This window comes from Polistes dominula, unplaced genomic scaffold (genome assembly GCF_049000335.1).
Source record: "Polistes dominula isolate Pdom_NZ unplaced genomic scaffold, Pdom_raw_medaka contig_29, whole genome shotgun sequence".
NCBI lineage: Eukaryota > Metazoa > Arthropoda > Insecta > Hymenoptera > Vespidae > Polistes > Polistes dominula.
This window is the reverse complement of record NW_028300865.1, coordinates 113,030-139,613: the sequence shown is the minus strand read 5'-3', so window position 1 is coordinate 139,613 and position 26,584 is coordinate 113,030. Positions and strand designations below refer to the sequence as shown.

The following is a 26,584-nucleotide window of genomic DNA, read 5'->3' as shown; positions in this document are numbered from 1 at the left end:
TAACAATAATACAAAAATTAAATAAGACATGAAGTAATAATGCGAACACGAGTTTGTCACAAATTCGATTTGGTAATATCAATGATTAATTCTTGTTACAAAATAAAAGTTTTCAATTTAAAATGAACGTAATGAATTATTATTATTATTATTACTATTATTATTATTATTTCTTTTTTTTTTCAATACGCAGTTGTGCAATTATTAAAAGATAACTTAAAAAATATATATAATAAACGTTAATATGAATACGAAAATTGTTGAATGTATACATAATATATAACTTATAATATTTTATAAAACAAAAACGAGAGGATTTTGATTACATAAGTATCTTTGATATATCTTTACTGATACTGATATAACATATTAATCCTTTTTATTCGAGGTGTTATATACTTTTCTTTTAGTCAAAATATATGTTATATATGTTAACATTTGTTTATAATCGTCAAAATTATTTTAAAAAACTAAAACGTCTTTATACATTCTTTCATTGAGAGTTAAATCAATTAAAATCCAATCTATGGAGATTCATAAAATCATTATAAAAAAAGAATGTTTACGATTAAAAAGGATTATTAAAACAACGATGCGTTTATTAGCACTATAATCATCTGCAATACATCTATTGGAATCCTTTTTTCCTTTTTTAATGATTCATTATTATTAATTATTCTCCTATTGTGCTTTTGATGAAATTAATTCTAAATTCAAATGATATAAATTCTCTCGTTAATTATGAAATCTAAACAATTTTCTAAAAAAATAATCAATTTTCGTACTATCCTATATATCTTTATTTCTCTCTCTCTCTCTCTCTCTCTCTCTCTTTCTTTCTTTCTTTCTGTGTTTCTTTGTTTCTCTTTTTTTTTTTTTTTCTTAATTATTACTAAATATCGCAGCTTTTTCCCTAAACTGTGCGCGTCTTTCTGCCCTTTCGGCTTCTTCACGTTTTCTTTCCTCTTGTTCCATACGAATTTCGTCTTCAAATTTACTTGATTTACGAAGCTGTTCAATCTGCGAATATAAATTAAAAAGAAAAAAGAAAAAATATTTATAATAATAATTATTATTAAACGTTGAGAAATAATCTTAACGTTAGATTTATGGACTGTGAGCCAATTTCATTCATTAAAAATTTGATTACTATACATCAACGATTGACGCGCGAGGGGCGGTAGAAATATTAATATATAATAAACAAAACATCCATAAATCTGGTGTTAAAAGAATTTTTTCTAAAAGTTTTGATGATGAAGTTTACTTTTTCCATACAATTACTTTCTGTTCTTTCTCTCTCTCTCTCTCTCTCTCTCTCTCTCTCTCTCTCTTCATTTTCTTTTTCATCATATTGTTACAAAACAGAACAATATAGATTAATATGTATACCTTAGCTTCGAAAAAGTTTTTGGCACCAGATACACCGACCTCATCCACGTCAACCTCGGTCAGACGAGCCAATTGTCCTAATCCAGAATCCTGTTCCAATTCACCAGCATGTGCTTTACGATAGATTAGGAGAAACTGTAACAATTTGGATAATTATTAACAAATTATTTCAATGAAATCTAACGAGAAATAGATCCCTACGTTTATTTACAAAGTGGTGTTAGTCCATTAAAAAAAAAAAAAAAATAATAGTTAAAAAAAGACCAGTTAATATTTGATTTCTTAAAAAGTGCCCATTTTTTGTATAATAATAAAATAATGAAAATGTCGTGGTGGTGGTGGGGAGAAGAGGGGGTACATAATTATTATTTAAATATAAATATCTTTAATATACCTCGCGAAAGGATATACGTCCATCACCATCTTCGTCAACCTCGTGTATCATTGCCTTTAAACCGAGATGAGTTTGAGGTGCTCCTAAAACTTCCATCATGCGTTTCAATTCATTTAAATCGAGATAACCATCGTGTCCGTCGTCAAATCTGCAAATTGATACAACAGTTCATAAATATGTTAAGTAAGTAATCAAGAAAATGTTCATCTTATACACCACAGTGCTATCTCACAATCAAAATAAATCGGAAATATTTTACAGAAGAGGGGGTGGTAGTAGGTACTTAAGAATATAAAACCAGTGCTTCCCAACCCTTTTATTTTATTTTATCATACTATATCTATAAAATTGTAATGTTTTTTTTGTTTTTTTAATCAACCTGTATAATAATTCGTATTATTAAAAAATTACATTTCTCGTTATTCGTGTCGAATTATTCAATGAAAAAATCAAATTCTATATAAGCGTGTATGTTGTATGTTGAGAACCACGGTTCTAAACGATCAAATAAAGTTCATATAAACATATTAGTCATAGGTTTTCAAAAGCCCTTACACACGTCACTGGGAAATTAATCAAAAATGGAGAACATTTGTTAGATCTATGTGGAAACTATATTATAAATTAATGAAATAATTTCTAACGAATTGTGTGAGTGAAATTTTCTAACAACAAAATTTGAATACAATTTGAATATATATATATATATAAAGAGAATAAGAGAGAATCTATTGGTTGGATGTTTGCAGAATAGTATTCAGATGGTAAAAGGTCATTTCAAATATCTCTTATGAAAGTAAGCAGATAACATTTGTTAGAATCAAATCTATTCTGTGAAATTCGAAAATAAAATTCAATATCATTTAAATGTATTAGAAATGAACTTATTTTCTCGTTTAAATTTAATTGAAAATATTTCTCATTTATTTGGATACATTCTGTATAAATAGATAAAGGATACTAATATAATACGTTAAATGAAAGATTTGTATAAAAAACATATAATAATGTTTAGATAATAAATAAAAACTTAGAACACATATCGAATAATAAGAAGAAGGAAATAAAATATTGATTTTAAAAAAGATCGTACGATATCGATACGTTGCTGAATAAATGGAACGTATAAATGACGAAGTATATAATAAAGGTCGAGGTTGTGCTCTTATAAACATTTTCAAACGACAAACGTACTCCCGATCGATCGATAAGAAAATAAAACAAAAAGATTTCATCATCACGAACATTTCGATCAATCATCATCGTATTCAAAGCGAATTGTATACTACGTCAAAGGATCTGATTTATATGTTTTATTTCTTATCAAATAATATTGTATTTCTGCGTTATCGATATTAATTTAAAAAAAACACACACACACACAACTTTGCTTTATTTCTTTTGTTCCATTTTGTATAAAAGTAAACTAACTTACATTCCATATCATTCAAAATTAAATATTAATATTGTATTATTATTTATAGTATAGTATACATATAATAATAACAGTTATATTATGATATTATCAATGATATTAATAATAAGAATCAAACGAAATAGAAGAAATTGAATTGAATAATTTCAATTTGAAATAAATCATAAAATCAAAATTCTCCTTAATTTTTTTCATTTTAATCAACTATCATAGAAAAGCTAGAAAGAGTTAATTATCCTTCGTTCCATTTGTCGCAGCACTATTTCTAAAGGAAGGAAAACAAATATAGATATATAAAAAAGACAAAAAAGACAAAAAAGACAAAAAATCAGGTCAAGGTGAGAACACAAATACGTAGAAGAAATATCTTCTACGTTCTTCGTATTACTACCCCCGTTGCTTTGAAAAGATCGATTTGCCCGGGATCGTACTTTTGTTGTAAACGAAAAGGGCAGAGACTATCAACACATACGCATTGATTTTAACGTTTAGCACCGCCAATGAGAATGTACGGTTAAATGAATATACGTCAGGAGCTAATTGTATCGATTTATTAACATAAAAGAGAATAATGTTTATTCTTCATACGTCAAACGAATTAAAATTGTTCTTAGTGATACACTGTAATTCATTAATTGAATCAAATATAGTTCGAATTTATCTATATATACATAACTCGAATAATAAAGAATACAAAACAAAAAAATTAATATAACGGATCGTATGGAAAAAAAGAAAAAGAAAAAATATTATTCTAATCAAAAATAGTCAACGAGGGTACTTATACGTATAGAATTAATAATAAGAAGAATCATGGTGTTATTATAAATGAAAAGTAACTGTTGTTTAATTTCTAACAATGTCACGAATATCTTACGACCATAATTTCCCTCATGAAAGTCTATATAGCTTTTACTATTAAAGGTGTCTACTTGAATTTCGCTGATTCGTCAGAGGTACCTGAGCACGAAACACTCGAGCTCATGGTAATATGAGTTGCCAGCATGTTGGCCATTCATCGACCCTATTGAACATTTATTCATACCGCAGTACACCAGCAGGTTTATTGTCGTGGTTTTGAATTAACTTGATACCATATGTATATATATATATATACCATATACGTATTACTTTTACTTACTCGTAATCCTAGTTAACAAAAAAAATTATACTAGATCTGAGCTATTAATCCTAGAGAAAGTGTAACGCTTATAATAAAATGTTCAATTAAACCTCTACCACTACCACCACAACCACCACTACCAGGTACTTTTGTATATAAGGAACTAATTATTGCTACATACTATAGGTTTTTTTTTTCTTTTAATATGGAATCTATTTTTTTAGAAAGTATGTGCGAATCACAATTTTCCTATAACACAGTTAACATTTACTCTATCTTATGAGAAATAATATAAATATATATATATATGGGGTATATAATGTATTCTGTATTAAAATATTGATCATTATATGTGAACAAAATATTGTTCACAATATTATATGAAATTAATTGGTTCTACTTTTTCTTTTTCTTTTTATTAATCATGTATAATTTAAGACGCTATCAAACTATAAACAAAGTTATACGAAATTCAAAAATTTGTTCGATGATACGAACGAAAAAGAAAAAAATATTACAAAATTGACGTTAGAAACTATAATGGAAAGTTCTATTAATTATAGTAATTAAAAAGTCGCATTATAATTCTATTATATTATAGATAAAATACTTATCTCTATCTAGTTTTTAATGAAGATATATTTATTATAAAAAAAATTAATCGTTGCACCGACTTTTGTAATATTACTTTCAAGTTTTGTAGAATATCTCGTTACAACGTGTACTAAACTTTTATTAATTATAATTATAATTATAATTAATACATATATTTGAAATATAAATTAAATAATATAATATAAAATATATAGAGAAAGAGTATTCTCAGAATTTCGTGCTATATCGAAACGAAATTAACAAAGTATCCTCCCCCAACCCTCTACCCTCACACCCCACACCCCACACGCTACGAAAAGGGTTCACCCTGAATATACGTGTATAGTTCGTTAAGTTAGATATGTATCAATCGATTATCTTTATGCAACCTATCCTCCCCATCTATTAGATGAAAAAAAAAAAGTTCAGCGTTCTAAATTCACAAAGAACAATTTGTAATATACAAAATATAGTACGACTAATCAATAAATTCATGGTCGCCTAGCGTCAGTTCAATTGTCCAATAAATCCTTTCTCCGATTACGTATTCAATACACGGGGAGTTCTAAGAACGACTACGAAATAACGGCTCGTACACAGTTGATACGTAATGAGGATACAGAAAATCAGCATGTTGGGGTTTAGATATACGATTCACGAAGGGCTTTTCACTTGCACGTGGTGTTTACGCTATGGGAAAGAGAATAGCCTAACAACGATCGCTAAATGTACACAGAATTCTATTTTTAAAACATTACGAGATTTATCCGATACCATCGATACTGTCAACTCTATATAATTATCACACAACTATATTATTTATAATATATATATCCAAATATTAATTATTAATGTGTGTGTGTGTGTGTGTTATATCACAATTTTTCTTCTTATAGAATTAAAAATAATGTTAGATTTGAATTTTCAAATATGGCGCCAAAATTATTAAAGGGTTAATTATTATTGGCGGGAACTTTTAAATATTCAAACTGATGGTTTGTCTTTGTACTTTGGGCTTTCTTTTGTTCTTTTTATTTGTTTGGTTTTTTTTTTTTTTTGAAAACATTTATTGTTGTAATCGAATAGGAATGAGTGACAAAAAAGGTTTGTAAATTCGATCGAAATAAAAGGAAACATTGCCACCGTGCGACTCATCGAGACAGGAAACGCACGATAGATAACCACACACAACATACGAAACATCTGCGGATACAATTCATGTTCGCTATCGCGTGTCACCGAATGGTTCAACCGCTATAACATAAGTATAAAATATACGTATAGTATATTGCACATATATTATAGATATATATATATTATTGATGGTTTAAAGAGAACAAAAATTTATTGTCAGCTGAATTGACTACCAATATTACTTGAGACACTTGGTAAACATATTCCGCGAGACAGTAAACCGAACAGTTTTGAAATGATCACCTTACGTGACTCACCCCGTCTTTGTGAGAGTAAGTCAGTGTATATAATATGCTGCACACGTATAAAAAGGAACAGGGACCTCTCTCGTCGTGTAGCATACCGGTTTCTGAAAAGTGCGTCTTCCCTTTCTTAGAAAAAAAGAAAAGAAAAAAAAAAAGAATAGAATTCCGTATAGTATGCTTTTGTGAAAATAAGATGTTATTTTTCTTGATTCACGAGCAAGGAATTCAAAATCTACAAGTTTTCTTATTTATAACGAATATTACAACGATATTTACATCGGTTTCATTTAATCATCGTTGAACAAAAGAAAAAAAAAAGGATGATTAATCTCTTAGCATCGACAAAAAAAATGCAAATTAAATTAATACTCTCTCAATGAATGTACCTATTTATTTTTTTCTTGTAACTTTTTCTTTTTATTTCACACTTTTTGTTCAATGAGATAAATCTAAATTTAAAATACCGTTTTTTTTTATTCTTTTTTTTTTTTTTTTTTTAAGAAGAAATAAGTGTATCTCGGTGAGACAACATTTGCACGATAAAAAAAAGGTTCCTATCTACTTTGTAGAGATTATATAAAGCTGAAACTTCGATGTGTTAGGTTCAAAGTATGTATGCATCATAAAAGATAAAGTTAATGACTTTTATAGGAATGATGACTAAAAATCAAAAAATGAATTTTACGATAGTTTCTTACGATGAATCAAACGAGTTTTCTATTATTCATATTCGAATCTTACGTGTACGACCTTCCTTCTCCTTATTCCCCACTACTCAAACTTACTGTGTGAATGCACAAAGATGATAGGATAGAAATAAAGAAGAAAAAAAAAGAAGAAAATAATTAATTCATAATTGTCGGTGAATAGGTCAATGTCTAGATTAAATGAGTATTCGTATTATATATATATATATATATATGCGAATAAAATTTAACGATTGTAATTCTACCGATCTCAGGTGTAGTTAACACAGCATCTTTGTTATTGTAATATTCTTGTGTGGGAAGAATACACACGCACACACATACAAATGCGCAGTAGTAGTAGTAGTAGTAGCAATGCTGTTGCACGTAACGAAATGTTTTCACACGAAATGTGTTGTATCATGAATGATCAAGCGAATAAATACAATAACTAATATTATTATTATTAATATAAATTATCTTTATATAAAATAAGAATGGAATATGTATAAAAAGAATAGAAATCTATAGAAAAGATATATATATATATATATATTTATATAAAAAGGAAAAAAAGAAAACATATTATTATAATATCACCTTTTCTTCTGCTCACCTGTTGAAGGTTTGTTCGTATCGTTTGATCTCCCTGCGAGATAGTTCATGGAATTCGGTATATACGTTAACAAATCTGTATTGTTTCTTCACTTCTTTACCCTCATCGAGATCCTCGTTGATCCGTTGCCTCCTGCTAAGAATGTTACTGAGCTCAGGATCCACAGACATTTCTTTTCTTTTCTTTTCTTGTTGTTGTTGTTTGTTTTTTTTTTTTAATTTAAATCGCGATGATTCTTGAATCTTTCCCCTCTCTTCAAATGGAATATAAAAATATAAATTTTTCTTTCTATATTTTGATGTCCTTTGAAACGATGATGTTTTTACGTTTATAGTAGACAGGTAATAACACCAAAGAGAGATTTTTCTTCTTATTCTTCTTCTTCTTCTTCTTCTAATTCGTTTGAACGTTTACGTGAAGGTAAATAATAACGTAACCCAACGTAAGATCCTTGGATGTTTGTTAAATCCTCGCTAAATTGTTCTGTCAAATTACATAGGACGACAGTCAAATAGGAGAGAAAGAGATAGAAAAGGAACAGAAAAATAGAAAGAGAGAAAAAGTTAGTTAGATAGATAGAGAGAGAAAGAGAGAAGAAGAAGAAAATGAAGAGAAATAAAAGACGAACCACACACCGCGATGAGACCACATGCACTGGCGTGCAATGACGGCGCGCCGTACGAATCGACTGGTACAAGCGCGGATTTGGTCCCAGGACCGTACCTGGAATAAACCGTTAAGGCGCATACTATTAACACCTATATTTACCTGGACCCCGATCATTTTTATATACCTACCATTATATTATATCTATTATATATTTATTCCTATAATTATATAATTATAAATATTAAAGTTATTTGTTCTATTAGGGTAAACCAAAAGTTCGAGTGTTTATTGTGTTGATGTTCAGATAGTGCCATTTTTTTTCCAAGTCAATAAAATTACTTTCCTTGTATACAAGTGATAAATTATTAATTTTTACAAAATTTCGCAAAGAACTTGTTTGAGTTCACCCTAATATTACGGTATTATATATTTAATATAATTTTTTTTATTTTTTTAACAATATTATGGATTTGTACCTGCTTAATAAGTATATTTGTTGTAGATAATTCTTGAATTGCGAAAAAAGAAAATGAAGCGGCGAGATAACAAATGAGAAAGTACGTTCGAGTATTTTATTTGGATATAATGAAAATACTTCCTGCTTTCCTTTTTCTTTATCTCTTTTGGCGATTAATTTTTAAACCGCGAAAGGATGTACGAACGTGCGCAGATTTTTTGCGCAACACCAGTTATTATTATTTCAAATAATTCTATATAGGTTATCTCGAAGTACGGATCTAAAAATCAATTAATTTTTCAATAATATTTACGAGTTAAGATAATGAATTTGACTGTTTAATTACTTTTGCTGCATTATCAATTACAATAGATGCAATGTCAATGCCTTGGAAAATAATTATTTTGAAGAAAACAATTTTTATTAAACTTTTTCTTCTTCACTAATACACGAGTACGTTATTTTGATCGATTCCTTTGCTCGCATCATATTCAAAATATCAAAAAAGTGTGCAATAAATTAGATTGGCAAATAAATTCGTGCGATTTTTTTCTAACAAATGACACGTATAAAACGCATAAACTATTGGTCATTCTAATACTTTATATATATTTTATATAACCAATAAAATGTTATCTTAAATATCAAAGATTCTTTACATTTAATTTGATTGGTTATCGATGCTCTCACACAGCGCATAGTAACTAACTATGCTTCCTTACGATTGGTTAAACTGGATACAAGCTTATTAATTTCAAGCGATTCCATCAGTTAATTAATACATTCCTAACAGGTATATTTGAAAGGAAATCATTTTATCGAACCAATTATATATAAAACATAATTAATTAGTTGATTTAACTGATGGAATGTATACAATCAGTTACAATTAAATACCCTATGATATACCACGGTAAAATCCCTAGATATAAAAAACACGGTGATCACCTGCAAACTTTCCTTACGATATACAATTAAATTTATATTATATATATTTTTATATTAAATATATATTATATTAAAATATTAGGGCACATAAAATAAAATTCAATCTTTCAACCAGGAAACATTCATAGAAGGAAAAAAAAAGAATTAATAGCGCCATCTGGTATTACTTCCCGATAGAATTGGCTGTTCTAATTGGTACACATAACTTTCCATTCGTTCATTTCCTTTGCCACAGAGTATACGTTCTTTACAAAAAAAAAAGAGAAACCGTATGCAATGTTTAACGCAAGTAGTACGTCGATTAAACGTTAGTTATACAGAAAAAGGGTAGAATTTAATTTGTCCTTTTTAAATTCGTAATAGTAAAAACGAAAAACAAGAAAGCAAATAATAAAATCAAATTCAAGAGCAGTGATACGAGCAAATTAAAAAGTATAATCAAAGAAACGTGTGAACACGCGAGAACGCGCGCGCGCGCAAATCTTGGAAAGATCAAAGAGCTTTCCTTGTATACACGTAGGGAGAAAACAGTGGAAGGAAGAGAGTGTGAGAAAGAAAAAGAAAGAGAAAATAGTGGGCGGAATATAGGCGTATATATGTGTGTGTATATGTTATTCTGACCGACCGATCGTGTCCACCACATCGAGCATTTCGTTTTAATCCTTATTTATTATTTTTCATTGCAATTATCTAAAAGGAAAAGAAACAAGAAAAGAAAATAAAGGATATATATATATATATATATACATATATGCCTGTGTAGGGGTTTTTGCAATCCGCGTCTTAGCTCGCGTTGATTGTATAACTCTTCCCCATTTGTGTTTTCCCCTACGTGGGGTTTTTGCTTCGCATCGTTTCGTGTCGTGCCGTATTGTGTCGTGTCGTGTCGGGTCGTGTCGGGTCGTGTCGGGTCGGGTCGTGTCGTACCGTGTCGTACGTTCCCTTCATTCACGTTCATATCTTCACCGTCTATCGAACCAATCGTTCCAATTGAGAAGAGAGAGAGGAAGAAAACAAAAAGAAACCTACGTCGTGGCTAATTACGTACTCGAAACTTTTTAATTTTTTCTTTTTCTTTCTCCCCTCCCTTCCTCTCTCCTCAATAAATAAATTTAACAAAAATTAATATAAATGAATATTAAGAAGAACGTAATATTGTTATCATCGTTTCGTACGCGTGTGAAAATAACGTACCTATGAGGACCGAGGCGAGCTACGTAAATCGGCAACATTTGACGATAGTGGATGATTGTTCTGAAATTGGTTTGTGAAGTTAATGAGTATGCCGACGAAAGGGAAACAGCACCACCTTGTCCACCATTACCATCATCAGCATCATCAACAGCAGCAACAGCAACAGCAGCAGCAGCAGCAACAACAACAGCAGCAACAGCATCATCATAACCAACATCAGCAACATCCGCTTGTATTACACGTTAATAATCCTGCTGTTCATCACTTGCCCCAAGGATACAGTACAACAGTAGCTGCCACGAGTACACCGCGTTATATTTCGAATTCTGGTGAGTCATTTTTTCCATCATCTTTACTTTTTTATTAATACATTCATAATTTTATTCTTATTTTTTTATATTGACTATTTTCATTTTAACATAATAACTTGTATAAGAATACTTTCGATCTAATATATCTATGTACATATATATTTATATATATATGGATGTATGGATGTATATGTATTGCATGATAATCAAAATTTGAGGTTAGGATGGTCACGCGGACCATGTGCCAGCTCTATAGTAGTAGCAAGGAACATCGCAAAAGAAACACTCAACGTTTTATGATATATATATATATATATATATATTATTGATGCATACGTATATATCAATATTTATATATATATATATATAAATATCTGAATGCGTTGAGAAATAATTGATTACAAGTTTCAATTAGATTTTAATATACGTATATATATGTATATACACACACGTGGTTTTACATTTATCTTTGCTAATTTCTATTCATATATTACAAGTAATAAATCTTTATATATTTAAATTAATTATTTTATTAGTTGTAAATAAGTTTATTAGAATGATGATGATCTTAATAGCATTTTATTACACATTTATTACACAGTTTGTTTCAAGAGTTTATAGCAATAATATATTACATTTGCTCTTGGTATATATAAATTAATTTTTAACAATTATTTTCTTAATATTGAATTGTTATTATAAACGTTTCTATATTACTTGTTGAAATATATGTATATGAATTTACTGAGAATAAACGAAAATTCTATTTTCTAAATATATATATATATATATATATATGTATGTGTTGCGTGAACATAAACAAATATTATTAGAAAAGAACATAGAAACAATAAAAAACAAGTATAATTATTTGATTTCTATTAATGAACATATTTCTCTTTTTATCTCTTAAGGTAAACGAATTTACTTAAAAAGAAGTTAATAATAATAGGTCAAATAAATGATTCAATTTGTTTTTATCTTACAAAGATATCCAAACTTTAAATTAGGAATGATATTATCTAGTAAATCGTAGTTATATAACAGTTTTGTATATATATATATATAATAACAATTCATGTGATTTATCATTTCTCTTTTTGCCACGTATGTTTCTCGAAAAATCTTCTTCACTATCTATATCTTTGATATTGTAAGAAATAGAATAATTCATAGCATGTTTTAAGTGGCAAATTCCAAAGACCTTGTGTAGTTTTATCGCATTGTGTTATAAAAAGAAAAGCCCCTCTATGAGTGGCTGTATGTAGAAACCCAATTCGACCAATCAGATCGTTAGAAAATCCTTAAGTTCAAACAGGCGGCAAATACGAAACGTTATAAACGTTTACAAAAATATCTCATCTCTATTTAATTACAATTTTCAAATATATAAATCATATATATATATATATATATCTTTCTTTATCACACACACACACATGTATTATTTATATTACATCCATTGTAAAATGTATACGTGTATACATTTTATTTTTTTGCACTAACAATAATTATTCTTCTATTAATGATAAATACATAAACATAATCTAAAATTCCTAAATTGCGAATGAATACATTTAAACATTTCATTCATACATATAAATAAAAAGAAGAAAAAAAAAGTAAAAATAATTAGAATTCGTAAACCATATTGTCAATTAGGTTAGTATCATGACGTAGGAGCATGGTTTAATGCGCGAACCGAACGAAAACGAGCCCACGGAGGAGCATACCTTCTATTTCATATATTTTTTTCCTTTCTTTACTTTTTTTGCAATCCATAGTAGTTATATCGTTGTTTGGTTGGTAAGACTTTATTCTCGGGACTACTGTGTTTTCTCGCGTGTCCATCATCCGTTCCCCCGGCGGTTCAAAGTACTAAAAACGATAGTTACATACAATTCGTTCTTAAAGAAAGTATTAAACATTTAAATTTCATTGAAATATTCTTTTTTTATCATTAAATTAGTGTACATTCACGGAATATATAGTTTAATATTAAAAATAAAAATAAAAAAGGGTGTATTATATAAATATTATCTATCATAATTATTAAAAAGCATATTACTGTCACTGTCTCTTTAGCAACTTTACGAGCATATGGTTAAAAGTCACCTCGTGTTTGTTGCCGTGTGCGTGGCGTTTAAACACAATCGTGTTTTACATAGGGATACAAATAATTGTAATTAAAAAAAAAAAAAAAAACAAGAAAAAAAAAGAAGAAAAAAAAGATAAAAATTGTGAGCGAAAGGAAAGATTAAACGATAATAGACAAAAACGATTATTACTTTTTGAATCATTATTTTCACGTAATCGTCAATCAGTTAATTAACAACGGTGATACCTGACATTCGGATATATATATATATATATATATATATATATATATAGGTAAACATACGTGTGTGCAAATAACACGATTGCATTTAGCAATCATATTTTATACGGGATACCAGATATCAATATCGATAGAGATAGTGTTATTAGAATTTCCGAGATAAGTGACGATATTGTTTATAATAGGATTCGGGAAAATTTATCGTGTTTTATTTAGTTCGTCGCGATTATTACTAGTAAAAGCAAGTTCAAAAGTATCCGCCAATAATATTATATAATAATAATATTTTCTTTTGAAAGAGGAATTTTAGTAATCTTTAAAAGATCATTTTTGGTTTTAAACCACGTGTCTCTAGTTTACTTGATCAAACAATTTGTAATTTTTCTAATCTAAATATTATTTTTTTCTTTTTGTTTTTTTGTTTTTTTGTTTTTTTTTCTTTCTTCTTCTTCATCTTCTTCTTCTTCTTCTTCTTTGTGGCACGAATGTTAATAATTAGTCGACGATATTTTTAAACATATATATTTATAAATCCTCGTAACGGAGTGTGCACGCCGTTAACATGCGTTTAACCGTCAAGGACACGTGTCATCATTGACTTAGAGAGATTGCCTACTCGAACTGGACAAACGTCCCCTCACGACAGCACCGTAAGACGGAAATGTCGACAGTTGTAGGTAAGTTTGTTGAGAGAAGCATATAACACAAATATATAGGGTCGTATGTTTTCTACATTGTTCGTATTATTCGTCGTCTATCTACCTAGCATCGTAAGATCTGTCGAATGTTCTTCGAACGGATCGTACAAAAGGGATAGAAAAAGTCTCCACTTTTTCCTCTTTTTACATAAAATAATATTTCATTTAACATAATTTATCAATTTGTTAACTTTATCATTCGTATATTATGCAAATACGAAAATATGAAATTGTTTTTTGTCTTTATTTATTCATAAAAGTGTATATGAAATGATTTCTCACGTGTAACTATTATTTCAAACACCACAAGTAGAAAAGTAGTACGATGCAACCGTGCGTGGTGGCGTTACTTGCATTCTTCTTCTTCTTCTTCTTATTACCTTAGTTTCAAATGATATCACAAGATGGCGCCATAAGTTACAAACTTGATCTTATATTCTTTTTGCTACATATTTATAATATGTCGAGAAAATATTAATTTAAACATATTGTTTATTTAAATAAATCCAAAAGCGTTAGATTTGTTATTATGTTGAATGATAAAAAGAAAAGAAAGTTTTTATTATTCGATCAGTTTATAGATATCAGTTGCTAAAAGTAAATTAAACGTTTATTTTTCTTTTCTTTTTATTATTAAATTGAAATGACAAAAATGATCAAGTAAAATATTAAATATATAAATATCATAATTCTATAAGGTTAAATGTTAACGTTTTATAACCGGGTTGCAAAGGACTAGATAAACGTACGCAATATTCAATCGCGATTTTCAGGTGAAAGTTGGTTCAGGTAACAAACTGGAAGTTCGATAAAATCCGGATCATTATTCAGGTGACTAGGTAGAAAGAGAAAGACGCAGTTTATTTTACGTTCGTCATAATTCTTGCGATATTATTAATATCATTAAAGAAGATAATATTTTAGACAAATTCCATTTTTTTTTCTTCATTTTATTATGTTTTCGTATAATTATCAAAATTATTATGATTGTATTAAAAACAAAGAAAAAAGGATTATCATTTGATTGAAAATTTTGATGCAAATATTTCAAATGAATATACAATATAAGTAAATATGTGTAACATTTATATATATATATATATACACTTATAACAAAATGACTATTTAAAGATTACATTATTATTGAGTACAGAGAGAGAGAATATAGAGTTGGCAAGGCGCAATGTAAAAGGATTAAAACAGGCGTGTAAAAAGAGAATGAAATACGATTAAGCTTCTCTCTCCGGATGTTCAGCGGCCTCTTTCTTGAGCGCGCGGCCTTGTCAGGAATGCGTATTTTCTACCGGTTCTCCGCGTACTTCACTTCACGTATATTGGTGTTACGAACGTTTGACATTTATCTTTAAGTATTTTTACGAAAGAACATTTTTTTTTTTTTTTTTTTTTTAACAATATTTTCTACATTTTATTATTATATCACCGTTATATATATTCTTTTTTTTTTTTTTTTTTAAGAACTTTATACGATTTGTAATTAGCCATCTGCATTTCTTTGTTTTGGTCAATCGTGCTCAGTCGATAAATCTTATCTTTATCAATATCCATTTGAATGAAATTACTTTGAAACGCGTCGCAATGTGCTGCGTCTTGTTTTTTTTTTTAAATAACTTTATATGTGCAACTAGTCATCTTTTTTATTATTGTGCTCGGTCGATAAAAATAGAAAAAACAAGAAAATATAAATATAGTTACTATATCTTTACACCTCTATAGGAATGTATGTAGTACGTTATAGTCGTATATGTTAAAAATTGTATTAAAAATTGTATTAAAAATTGTATTAAAAATTGCCAAGGAAAAATAAAAAGAAGATAAAAAAAGAAAATATAAGCCAGCTGTGGTGGGTAGGAAACACTTTCAACTATCGATGACATAATCAAACGGTTTCTCTTGCACCATGCAACAGGCAGTATAACGGTAAGGCGTACTGTACGTACAACATATAAATTCTTCATTTATAAAAGCATTATAAGAACTACCGGCAACTACGACCAATCAGAGAACCGCGAATAAGGTCTTACCCGTGCTACGTGACATTTCTCATGATTACCGTTTTCGTCGAGGACTCTCTCTCGATTTACTTCATATGAAACAATACACCGTATTTTATTATCATATGTCTCGAAATAAAAGGAAGAAAGAGAAAGAGATAGAAGCAATACGATACTTTGTTCCGATATCGTTGTCCTGTTGATACAACGCTTAATTAAAATTCATCGTCACGCATACGATTAGAATTAAAAACACGTTCGAACTAATTTGTAAATATTTTCTTCTCCTATCTGTCGGTAAGGTAGTTTTCTATATTCAATTTCTTTTTCTTTTTTTACAAGAAAACAAAATTGCCGACTAGGTAAATTTAAAAAAACAAAAACTAACCTAACTCATTGATTAAAACAAAGAAAAGAATAGAATATTGCATTATCGCAAATTATTATATCAAAGACATATTGTCTATCTATCTATCAATCTTATCCACCGTCCATCTTTGTTTCACCCTTTTCTCTTTCCTACTTATTACCCCTTCCCTTCTTCCTCTCTCTCTCTCAATTTGAGTAAGGCTCTTGACCACGGTGTCGGAGACGGTGGTTAGCCGTCTGTCGGTGCCCAATTTCAGATGGGTTTTCAGGGTTAGCACGCAATAACGCGTATTACTTGCAACAGTATAAAAAGGCTGTTTGGCAAGGGTGGTAGGGCAGGGGTCGTTGCCCGAATGAGGGAGAGAAGAAAGTCACAGGGGGGAGGGGATATATCGACCTTACTCTCCTCATCTCTCCTCTCCTCTCCTTTCCTTCTTCGTCCAGACGTTCGCGTTTGTTCATTTCTTTCTTTCTTTCTTTCGTTCACGTTGGGTCTACTGGCTGCGTTGAATTCTCCTACTTTCTTTTTCTTTTTCTTTTTCTTTTTTTAACCTATCTTCGTTTCTCTTATCCTCCTCCTCCTCCTCCTCTTCTTCAAGTTTTCCTCCCAAAGCTCTCTCTCTTTCTTTTTTTCTTTCTTTCTTCCCCTTCCTCTTCTCTCATTCCGGTAACCTCGTACTAAACGCCCACGTAGAGGAGAGTACTACTGCTCGACACCACCACGAGGTTTCCATGCTACCTTTCCAAGGTCAACGGCTCGAGGGCTCAAAGACCCCTGGAAGGAGCGACTTGTATGGTTCGTCTCTTCCTCCTCCTCCTCCTCCTCAACCCCTTTTCTCCCCATCACTCCTACTCCTACTTATTCTTCTTTCTTTCTTTTTCACCTTGATGATATACTCGTGATAAAATTATTTGATTATCTTTGAATGTGAGTTTTTGCAATTGGATTTTGGTATTTTTCTTGAAAATGACTCGCAATATTTATAAACGATTGTAGAGTAAATCCCTGTAGATGTTCAACCCTTTCTAATGCTATTCTATAAAGAAACTATGGACAATGGATTGAAAAGAAAAACTTAGCTTGGAAAAAAATATACTTTTATATCTATGGATTATGTATATTATTTATATAGGATTATTTCTATAAGCGTTTTCACTTCTTAGCAGGAATCTCTAATCCGAAGTTTTACGGTCAGGTCAAAGATTCCAGAGAAAAGGTTTGACGAAATAGGACGATTAACTGCATCCTTTTTCTCACTTCCCATACAAAAAAAAAAAAAAGAAAGAAAGAAAGTTTCGCCCGCTGCGACAAAATGTGCGTGACCTAGGATATGTAGAGTCCATGTGAATTCTAGAGAATTAGGAATTAGGACTGTGTGATGTAAGTTCAATAACCTATTAAAATTGTATTGTTTTTATTGGATTTCTCTATAAAGATGGGTAGAAAATTGTTCCCATTCATTTGTTACTTGGTTTAACGATAAATCAAAAAATAAACAAAAAATTTATGCCGTCGATGATATTAGAAAAAGAAAAAAAAGAAAAATAATATTTAATAGCAGCATCACAGCAGGAGTAAGAGAAGCACGATTTTGCCCCCATGTGCCGAGAAGGACTTTGAACTTAGGCCGCATGTCTCGTAAACGGTCGGAAACGGTCCAACCAAAAGAGAAAGAGAGACGACAACAACATATATAAGGGAGGGTTGTTGCGACGACTAACACAACCATCATCGTCATCCCCCTTTTCTCCTCTTCTGTGCATTACCCTTTCCTATTCCGTTCAACCTTCCTCCCTCTTTCCCTTCACGTCTCTCGTCAGTCTGGGGTTCCCCTCGGAGGAGAAAACCTCGGCGCAGACAGCAGGATCGTCGCACCTTCTTCTTCCCCCTGCCCTGCCCCCTGCCCCTGCCCCTGCCCCCCCCCCTCTTCCCCTTCCTCATCTTCTTCCTCTTTTACCATTTCCGAAATCTTTAGCTTTCCTTCTTCCGAACGAAGGACTAGACGACGGGTTAGTCGTATTCTTTCTTTCTTTCCTTCTTCTTTTTTTTTTCTTTTTCTATTTCTTCTACTCGCCTACTCATCATATATATATGTGTATACATATACAGTACGCATGCGCGCGCATACTCACTGGACTACTAAACGTAGGAGAAGAAAATTTAAGCATCAAATGTAACTAGAAGAAATTCCTCCTCCTCCCTTAACCCCCATCATCGGCTTCTTTATTACATACTAGTGTTTATGTATATATATAAATATCAAATGTATGATTTTTTTTCTATTAGGGTAAACCAAAAGTTAATGAGGTTTTTACAAAATAAATACAAAAGGATTTAACGAAGAATGATGATTCATAAGAATGAAACAAATGATTTGTATGTTGTATTATTGGATATTGTGATGAATTTGTTTGAGAATCAACATTCTCTATCTGTTTCTCTTACTCTTTTTCTTACTCTTTCTCTTTCGGTGCATTTCCTCTCGCCTTTTGAGCATTCTCCCAAGCCTATGTAGGTCACACGTCCCCCTTCATGCAGCACCTATCCTAGGCAAGCGAATCTAGGCTGTAAGCAGAACGGGTGGCGGGTGCGTGTAGGTATCGATCTCTACCTACCCACGGCGTCGTTATACTGCGACCCGGCTTGCTTCGGTTACTTGGGTTGGTGCATCGTCGTCAAAACTAGGTTACCCACCTAACGAATCCTATACACGTCGTCGGAGATCATCTTCTTTCCTTCTCTCTTCTTTTTCTTCTTCTTCTTCTTCAAACTGGTGCTAGTTATCTCTACTTCCTCTTCTTCTTCAAATTGCTGGTGGTTTCCTCTAAATCCTCTTCTTCTTCTTCTTCTTCTTCTTCTTCTTGTGTTTAAAAATGTCATCATTGTCATCCGAAATTCTTGCTGGACAGAGGACTTATGGGATAGTAGAAGTATAGGAGGGGAGGGATGATTTACAACCGAAGAATTTTTACCGAACATATTTTTGTCCTTTTCTTCACCTTTGTAAAAGGGACAATCCTAATCTTTTTCCTTATATTTTCTTTTTTAGAAATATTAGGAGGAGATCTTTTTTATCATTGTCACAGGTAAAATTCCTCACGTCACAGGGTGAATATACAAATTGTTCTTTCGATGTTGGAGATACTCATGTTTACAATAGCGATAGGGAATTTTTCTATCTATTAAAATTTTATTTTTTTCTATGTATATAAAAAGAGGACAAAATCTTACTTTCTGTTTCTTTTATTTTCTTTCATTTCTCTTTTTTTGTGAATATTTCAGAGGGTCGTCTTTCATTCCGGAATTTTTTTTTATTGAGAAGGAAGGTTTTTGGTTCAAGGTTCTTGGTCCTCCATATTATACTCTTCTTTTTCTTTTTAATCTTTTTTTTTTTTTTTTTTTTTTTTGAAATAAATGAAATCTCTATTAATAATAAAAATTAAAATAATAATAGATAATATTGATATAAATAAAATATCGATTCCAAAGATTATTTATGTAAAGTTTTTTGATTTTTTTGAGACCTTTGTAGAGAAAATGTTAAAGATAAGAAAATACATTTATTATCGTCGTTTAACAAATGATACAAATTGTAAATAAATGAGACATTTGTTTTGTTTTTTGTCATTATTTGTTTGCAGATAAAATGAAAAGAAAAAGAAAAGAACTAAAATGATAGACGAACGAATAAATATAAAATGATACTTTGTATGATTTGTCACGATTATACAGTGTATAATAGACTAATGTTATTACCAATGTAATTTCTCTATTTCTATAATGACTCATAACGTTTAACCTTTCCTATTATATATATATATATCTTTTCGTTATCTTCTTCTTCTAATAATAATAATAATAATAATAATAGTTTGATTTCTGTATATTATATTATACGAGTACATTCTCAACGATCGGAGTCGTCCAATTATATTATAAGTTCATTACTTTCTTATCTAATTAACATTTAACGTTGAATCATTAATAATAACAAATTATTACATAGAATGTATATTGTTAATTATTATTTTACAATTTGCCAACACGAATAAATTTATGTCTTTCTTTTTTTCACAAGCATTACAATTTATGTTCAACATCGACAAATATAATAATATAAAAATATATATGGTGGAAAAAGTGAAAAGCCAACGTTTCTATAAAATTCGTTGCTTCGTAGAAAAAATCCTAGAAGATGCTTGTAGTATAAGTAGATATTTTTTAGGAATAGAAAATAAATTGTTATAGTAGTAAAGTATAATATTCTTTTCTTGAAAGCTTTAAAACTATTTTAGCATTTTATACCTGGAAGAAGAACCGATAGAAAACCATCATGGGGGACACATTTTTTTTTAGATAGTTTTTTGTCATTTTTATCTAGGGTCAGTTCTTGTTTGTACTATGATAATAGACTACCTAGTATAGATTTCTTTTAATAAAACAAACGATTATCTTTTTGAGCTTACAAAAGTTTAGAAGATCTAAAATTCCTGTCTTTTTTCAATATTCTTTTCCTATTATATAAAAAAAGAAAGAACAACCTTTTTTTCCTTTTTCTAATTCTATTTTTTTAAAGGAAGAAAAATATTCGTGACCTTCTGGGAATACGACTTTCCATTGAAACATATTCAAGAATTAAGGGGTAGGAAGAATAGTGATTGATGGTGAATGGTTGTGATGGTTGTAATAGTGGTAATAGTTGGTGGTGGTAAAAATTTGAATCAGAAAATATATCGAAAAATAATAATTAATGAAAAGAACAAATGGTTGTTATTGTCTATAATAAAATAATTGAAGTATTCACGTGGCACATCTTTTTGTAGGATTCTTAGTAGGTGTGACACATCTGGTGGTTGAGTTATTTAAAACGGGTTATATGTGCGCGCGCACGCACGCACGCACGCACAAAGCTTGCTTGCTCGCTTGCTCGCTTGCTTGCTACCACATTACCCTCAAATGCACCGTAACACAGGCAGGGCTGTGCCCGCTCCTCGTCGTAGTCGCGTCGTTGCATTTCACGCGGCCTGAAGGAGGCTATTCGCCATCATATATTTGCGCATGCGCATAGAATGTTCTGTAACTCTAACTCTCTTGCCCATTGGCCTGCTGCGCACGCGATCATCTACGTACGTACGTTCGTGTTCTCCTCGGCTCTTTCTGCATTTCTTTTGTTGCTTCGAGGTTTGACTATTTCTCTCAGGGACGTACCGATCAGCCCCCCGATTTATAATATATGTATCTCTTAAAAAAACAAGTTTCTTTATATCTAATATTCGTTATTTTGATACAAATTTTCGTTTGTTCTCTTATCTTTCTTTTTACGATGAAATTACTGATCGATCGATTGATCTTTCCGAATGAATAACATTTTTTTCTTTTTTTTTCTTTTCCTATTGTATATTTCACGATTATTATATAAATGGTTTAGGTAGGCGTCTTTTTTTTTTGTTTGTTTTATACCTGAGAGGGAAAGTTGGGGAGAACACATGGGGAGAGACAGAGAGAGAAAGAGACCTTCTTCAGTTTTTCTTTTTGTCCAAGGTCAGTTTATTATAGGATCACGACAATTTTGGGAACGTTGATTTTCTTACGAAAACTTAACGACAAATTTCATCCACGAATAATTGAAAATTTGTTTATAACAAATTACGTCTCATAGGGAATAATTTATAATTAATTTTTTTTCTCAATATGAGTCAAATAAGACAATTTTTTTTTTATTATTAATGATAAATAAAATACTATTTCAAATAGTTAATAATAAATAAGCTATTGTGTTTAAAAAACGTATGTTAAAATTTTGTTAAATAAAATATATATGCATGAGAAAAATTTGAAATATTATTTTATTTACAAATTGAAAACAATTTTAATCAACCCAGAGACTGTTTACAACTAATCTCATTTAAAAGTAAATAAGTATCTATTTTACGTAATTATTAAGAAAAAATATTAGGTATATATTATTTTGACAGCGAGTGACAAGTTATTTTAAAAGAAACCATTTATTTTTCATTCAAAAAGTATCATCCTCTATTCTATGATTTTTGAAAGAATCATAATCCCAACCAATCACAGCCCCGAAAGATTGTAAGAAGAGAGCATAACCCTATACGAGGGTTGGGGCTATACGATTTCCCATAGACAGCACTGTCTCTTTTAGTTATTTTCTAAATCCCTAGAGGGCTACGAGTCGCAATTTATACAGTCCTTATGGGAGAGGGAACTCTCACTCGTATGAGAGAACTATTCCATAACGTTTCTAATAGTTTGTCGATCTTTACGTAATACACAAGAAGAAGAATAATAATAAGAAGAACAAGTAGAAAATTTTTGTTATACTCGTGGAGTAGCCATCCACCGAGGATAGCAACAAACACTCTACGAAGTGTTTAAGAATAAGAAGAAAAGAAAAAGAAAAAAAGAGAAAAAAAATTCAACGAGCGTGACGTTTCGCATGCGTCGAATGGCCTTGTGTGTGTCGTCGGGGAACACGTAACGTGAAATTTCTTTTTCGGTACCTGAAAATAAGTGTTCTTCTATTGGTGCAGTGAAAATTTATTTTCAAATTGGGAACAAATGTATTCGCGGGCGATAACACTTTTTCGTTCGCGCGTTCATTCGTAAGAGAAAGAAAAAACAAACGTACGTATTCAATAGTACATACGAAAGATGTACATACGATAGTTGTTCATCATTCGTTTCATTTTATTTTGCATTAACCGTTTAAAAGATATCTGCTGTTCGTCGTCGTCGTCGTTGTCGTCGTTGTCGTTGTCGTCGTCGTCGTCGTTCCATTGGAAATAAAAGCGATCACGCTTATAACGTCTTTTTCTCCAAAAAAAAGATAGAAATAGATAGATAGATAGATTAAAACATATATAAGTTTCAGTTGCTGGCGCCGTAAGCGCCCGCTGCGTGGTACCGTCGTCGTCGTCGTCGTTGTCGTTGAATATGCCGCCCGCCAAGTGTCTTTCGCGTATCATTCGTACTTGCAAAATCTACGCCATCGATTAATTTGCGTGTATGAAGAAGTTTATCGTCATCGTCATCTTCGTCGTTTTGTTTTCTTCGGTGCGCGATATATAACTATATATAACGAATAAAACAAAGTACGACAAACGTGTAGAAAAGAAAAAAAAAGAATTAATGAAAGTTATATGGTGCGGGCGGGGTAAAGGGAAAAACTAGGAACGAGCGCGCTGTTGTCGCCAAATGTGAATACGGCTTTAGTTTTCTTGCGCGCCGTTCGGCAAATTTCGGCACGCAACCGAAAGTTTCCGAACAGCCGAGAGCGCCACACGGTGGACAGAGAGAGAAGATACTACTCGTCGTCAGTGGCGCGGGGGTGGTGGTGCAGGATAGAAAGAGAAATAGGAAGAGTCAATCACACCAATGATCGTACACTGAAAGAGTGAGATAGATACTAACAACAAAAAGAGGGGAAAGAGAAGAAAGAAAAACGGAAATCCCGTAGGAAATTAAAAGCACCATACGGTAGAGAAAGATATATACATACATATCTATATGTATAGAGAGAGGGTGAAAGAGAGAGAAAGAGACTCTTTCGATACTCGTGATAAATGCGTAATCTATCCCCACCATTTTTGCTTCTCATCTTCATCCTCGTAGAGAACCGGAAGAGAGGGAGTGAGTGAGTGAGCGAGAGAGATGGGAAGAGTCGGCGCCGTAAAGAGGGAGTAGCCGATGTCGTGACTTAAATATCGATTTTGGCACGGATGAGCACCAATAGCCCGTTTACATCGGTTCCTTCCGTTTTTTCGGTTATCGTCGCTGTCGTCGTCGTCGTCGTCGTCTTTCCTTCGTTACCGACGATCTTTCCATGTACGCGCGCGCGCACGTGTGGATTTCCATTTTGACCAAAAACAAAAGAGAGATAAATAATTATAATAACGAAATACACGATAAAGAATATAAATAAAAAGAAAACAAGAAAACAAAATGACATGCAAAGTGGTTTATCATCCCTTTCGGTACGAGCAACGGCGAAGAAGAAAAGCGTGACGACGATATACGGATAATTTAGTCAAATAAATCATTCAAAATTTAGTTCTCTTTTAATTAATGCAACATCGTCTCGGTATAAACACGGTATAATAATAATAATAATAATAATAATATATAAATAATACTCTATTACTCGATAATATAACATTATTAGTGTAATATTAATATAACAACGAAACAACATATATTTATCGTTTCGGGGTGCATCGACGCGTTTTAAAAGAAAAAAAAATTAATCCAACGCTCTCGTATTATTCGTGGTCACGTGCGTTCGAGATCTATTCTACTCTATACCACCACCACCACTACACGAAAGGAAAGCAGCACGCAACGTGGTGTGTTAGTATATTGCGTGTGCGCGCTCGCGCCCCGCGCTTTATGTGTGTGCGCGTGCTCTGTTATACACGGTGTCAAGAGAATCGTTGAGAGAGTGTTATACACGAAGAGAAAAGAAGAAGGGGCGTGTATATCTACAAAGAAGAAGGTGAGGGGGGAGGGTATCATTTTGAAGTTTCGTGCATCTGATTTATTTTTCAAAAAAAAAAAAAAAAAAAAGAATAGAAAAAGAAAAGTTTCCTCTTTAGTCGACAATAGAAGAGGAGAAGAGCATCCCATTCGAGTATTACCGACTGGGGTGGCGGCAGGACGAATTACATAGTAGTACATAGTAGTAGCGGTAGTACGACGCACGGCGGCCATCGATAACCTCTTCGACGAATTTCGTGAATAGTCGTCGATCTTCGTTCATTCGTTACTCGGACGTCGTCGAAGGTGGTCGGTTCGGATCGGGTCGGTCTGTTCGGGACGGGTCGGTCGATCGGTCGGTCGGTCGGTCGGTCGGTTAATCATTCGCCCGACACCGAAATAAAAACATCATCCCTTTATTGTGTATAATAAAAGGGAGAAAATTAATATATACATAATTAATACTCACATTTTTCTTCTATTTCTCTCACATTCTCTTTCTCTCTCGCTCTCTCTTTCTCTCGTGTTATTATAATTCGAATAATATATGTGATACGCGCGTTATTATAGGAGATTTTGAATAATAGTAAGAGAAAAGAAAAATCGTTAACCCTTTTTGTAATCGCGTTCTTCCGTCGATAAAAAAAAAAAACGCAAATATTATTTCGAGTTAGTGAACGCTTCTTCTTGCTCTCTTTGGGAGAAAACGGCAGCAGCGCCGCCGGCAGCAAGCAGCAGCAGCGGCGACGACAGCAAGCACAGCAACGCATCGCTAACACAGAGTATACAGCAGCAACGATATTCATGTGTTCTTTTGGTAGCAGAAACGAGGCGCGTTATCATCATCGACACGTTTATCCGTCGTACATCATCATCTTTAACGAGATTAATACAAGGAAGGAGGATACGACGATAAGGGGTAAAAGGAGACACGGAAAGAAGGATATTGTGGTTTCGATGACGAATTTACAAAGTGGTTAATACAACGAACGATCGACGATCGTATCGTTCGTTGTCGTCGATAACAGAAAACGATGACGTCATGGTGCTCCATCGCCGATTAAAACGCCCGTAAAAAACAGAAGGTAGTGTTGGTTAAAATATTGATAATAATAATATTTTTTACACCAATGAATAAATCTCAATAAGAGCCTATATATATATATAATGTAATATTACACGCACGCTCTACTTTATAACGAAAACGAACGAAAAAGTAATAGAACAAAAAATATAAATCATCCATCTATTATACTCAATTTTTGGAAAAGAGTTTTAAAAGCCGCAGTTTTTAAACGCGTGTTGTTGCCCCTTTTATGATATTATAACACCATACCTTTTATATATACCCTCCCTTTTTTATTAATCTTTATTCTCCCAAAAAATAAGCATTAAATTCGACATTAGAGAATTGTCGGGAATTAAAACGGAATATAAAAAAAAAAATCAATCAAACGAACAAACAAACAAATCAA

The 26,584-nt window shown here is 31.5% G+C and overlaps 3 protein-coding genes across 7 annotated transcripts in view; 2 read left to right on the top strand and 1 right to left on the bottom strand.

Annotated features, from left to right (window-relative positions):
* Positions 1-810: 810 nt before the first annotated feature.
* Swip-1 (EF-hand domain-containing protein D2 homolog Swip-1) lies at positions 811-8,402 on the bottom strand. Of its 3 annotated transcripts, none has more exons than XM_015324721.2 (5): positions 8,308-8,402; positions 7,680-8,162; positions 1,787-1,934; positions 1,393-1,527; positions 811-1,020 (listed from the first exon to the last, which is right to left on the bottom strand). In XM_015324721.2, the coding sequence occupies exons 2-5, from the start codon at positions 7,847-7,849 to the stop codon at positions 883-885; spliced, it is 591 nt and encodes a 196-aa protein (XP_015180207.1). In that variant the 5' UTR covers positions 7,850-8,162; positions 8,308-8,402; the 3' UTR covers positions 811-882. The 3 variants fall into 3 exon arrangements, with proteins under 3 accessions (XP_015180207.1, XP_089026516.1, XP_089026519.1); XM_089170390.1 differs by having other exon boundaries at positions 8,315-8,335; XM_089170393.1 differs by lacking the exon at positions 8,308-8,402 and having other exon boundaries at positions 7,664-8,301.
* A 1,525-nt stretch (positions 8,403-9,927) lies between these two features.
* On the top strand, positions 9,928-26,073 carry LOC149033735 (uncharacterized). Of its 2 annotated transcripts, none has more exons than XM_089170405.1 (2): positions 9,928-11,216; positions 25,934-26,073. In XM_089170405.1, exons 1-2 carry the CDS (start codon positions 10,970-10,972, stop codon positions 26,023-26,025), a joined length of 339 nt encoding a protein of 112 aa, XP_089026531.1. In that variant the 5' UTR covers positions 9,928-10,969; the 3' UTR covers positions 26,026-26,073. The 2 variants fall into 2 exon arrangements, with proteins under 2 accessions (XP_089026531.1, XP_089026526.1); XM_089170400.1 differs by having other exon boundaries at positions 25,931-26,036.
* Positions 25,137-26,584, top strand: part of Eif4g (eukaryotic translation initiation factor 4 gamma) — a 33,621-nt gene continuing 32,173 nt past the window's right edge. For both annotated transcript variants that reach the window (XM_089170279.1, XM_089170274.1), the window contains exon 1: positions 25,137-26,194. The gene's annotated coding sequence lies outside the window, so the exon portion shown is untranslated. The remainder of the gene's footprint in view (positions 26,195-26,584) is intronic.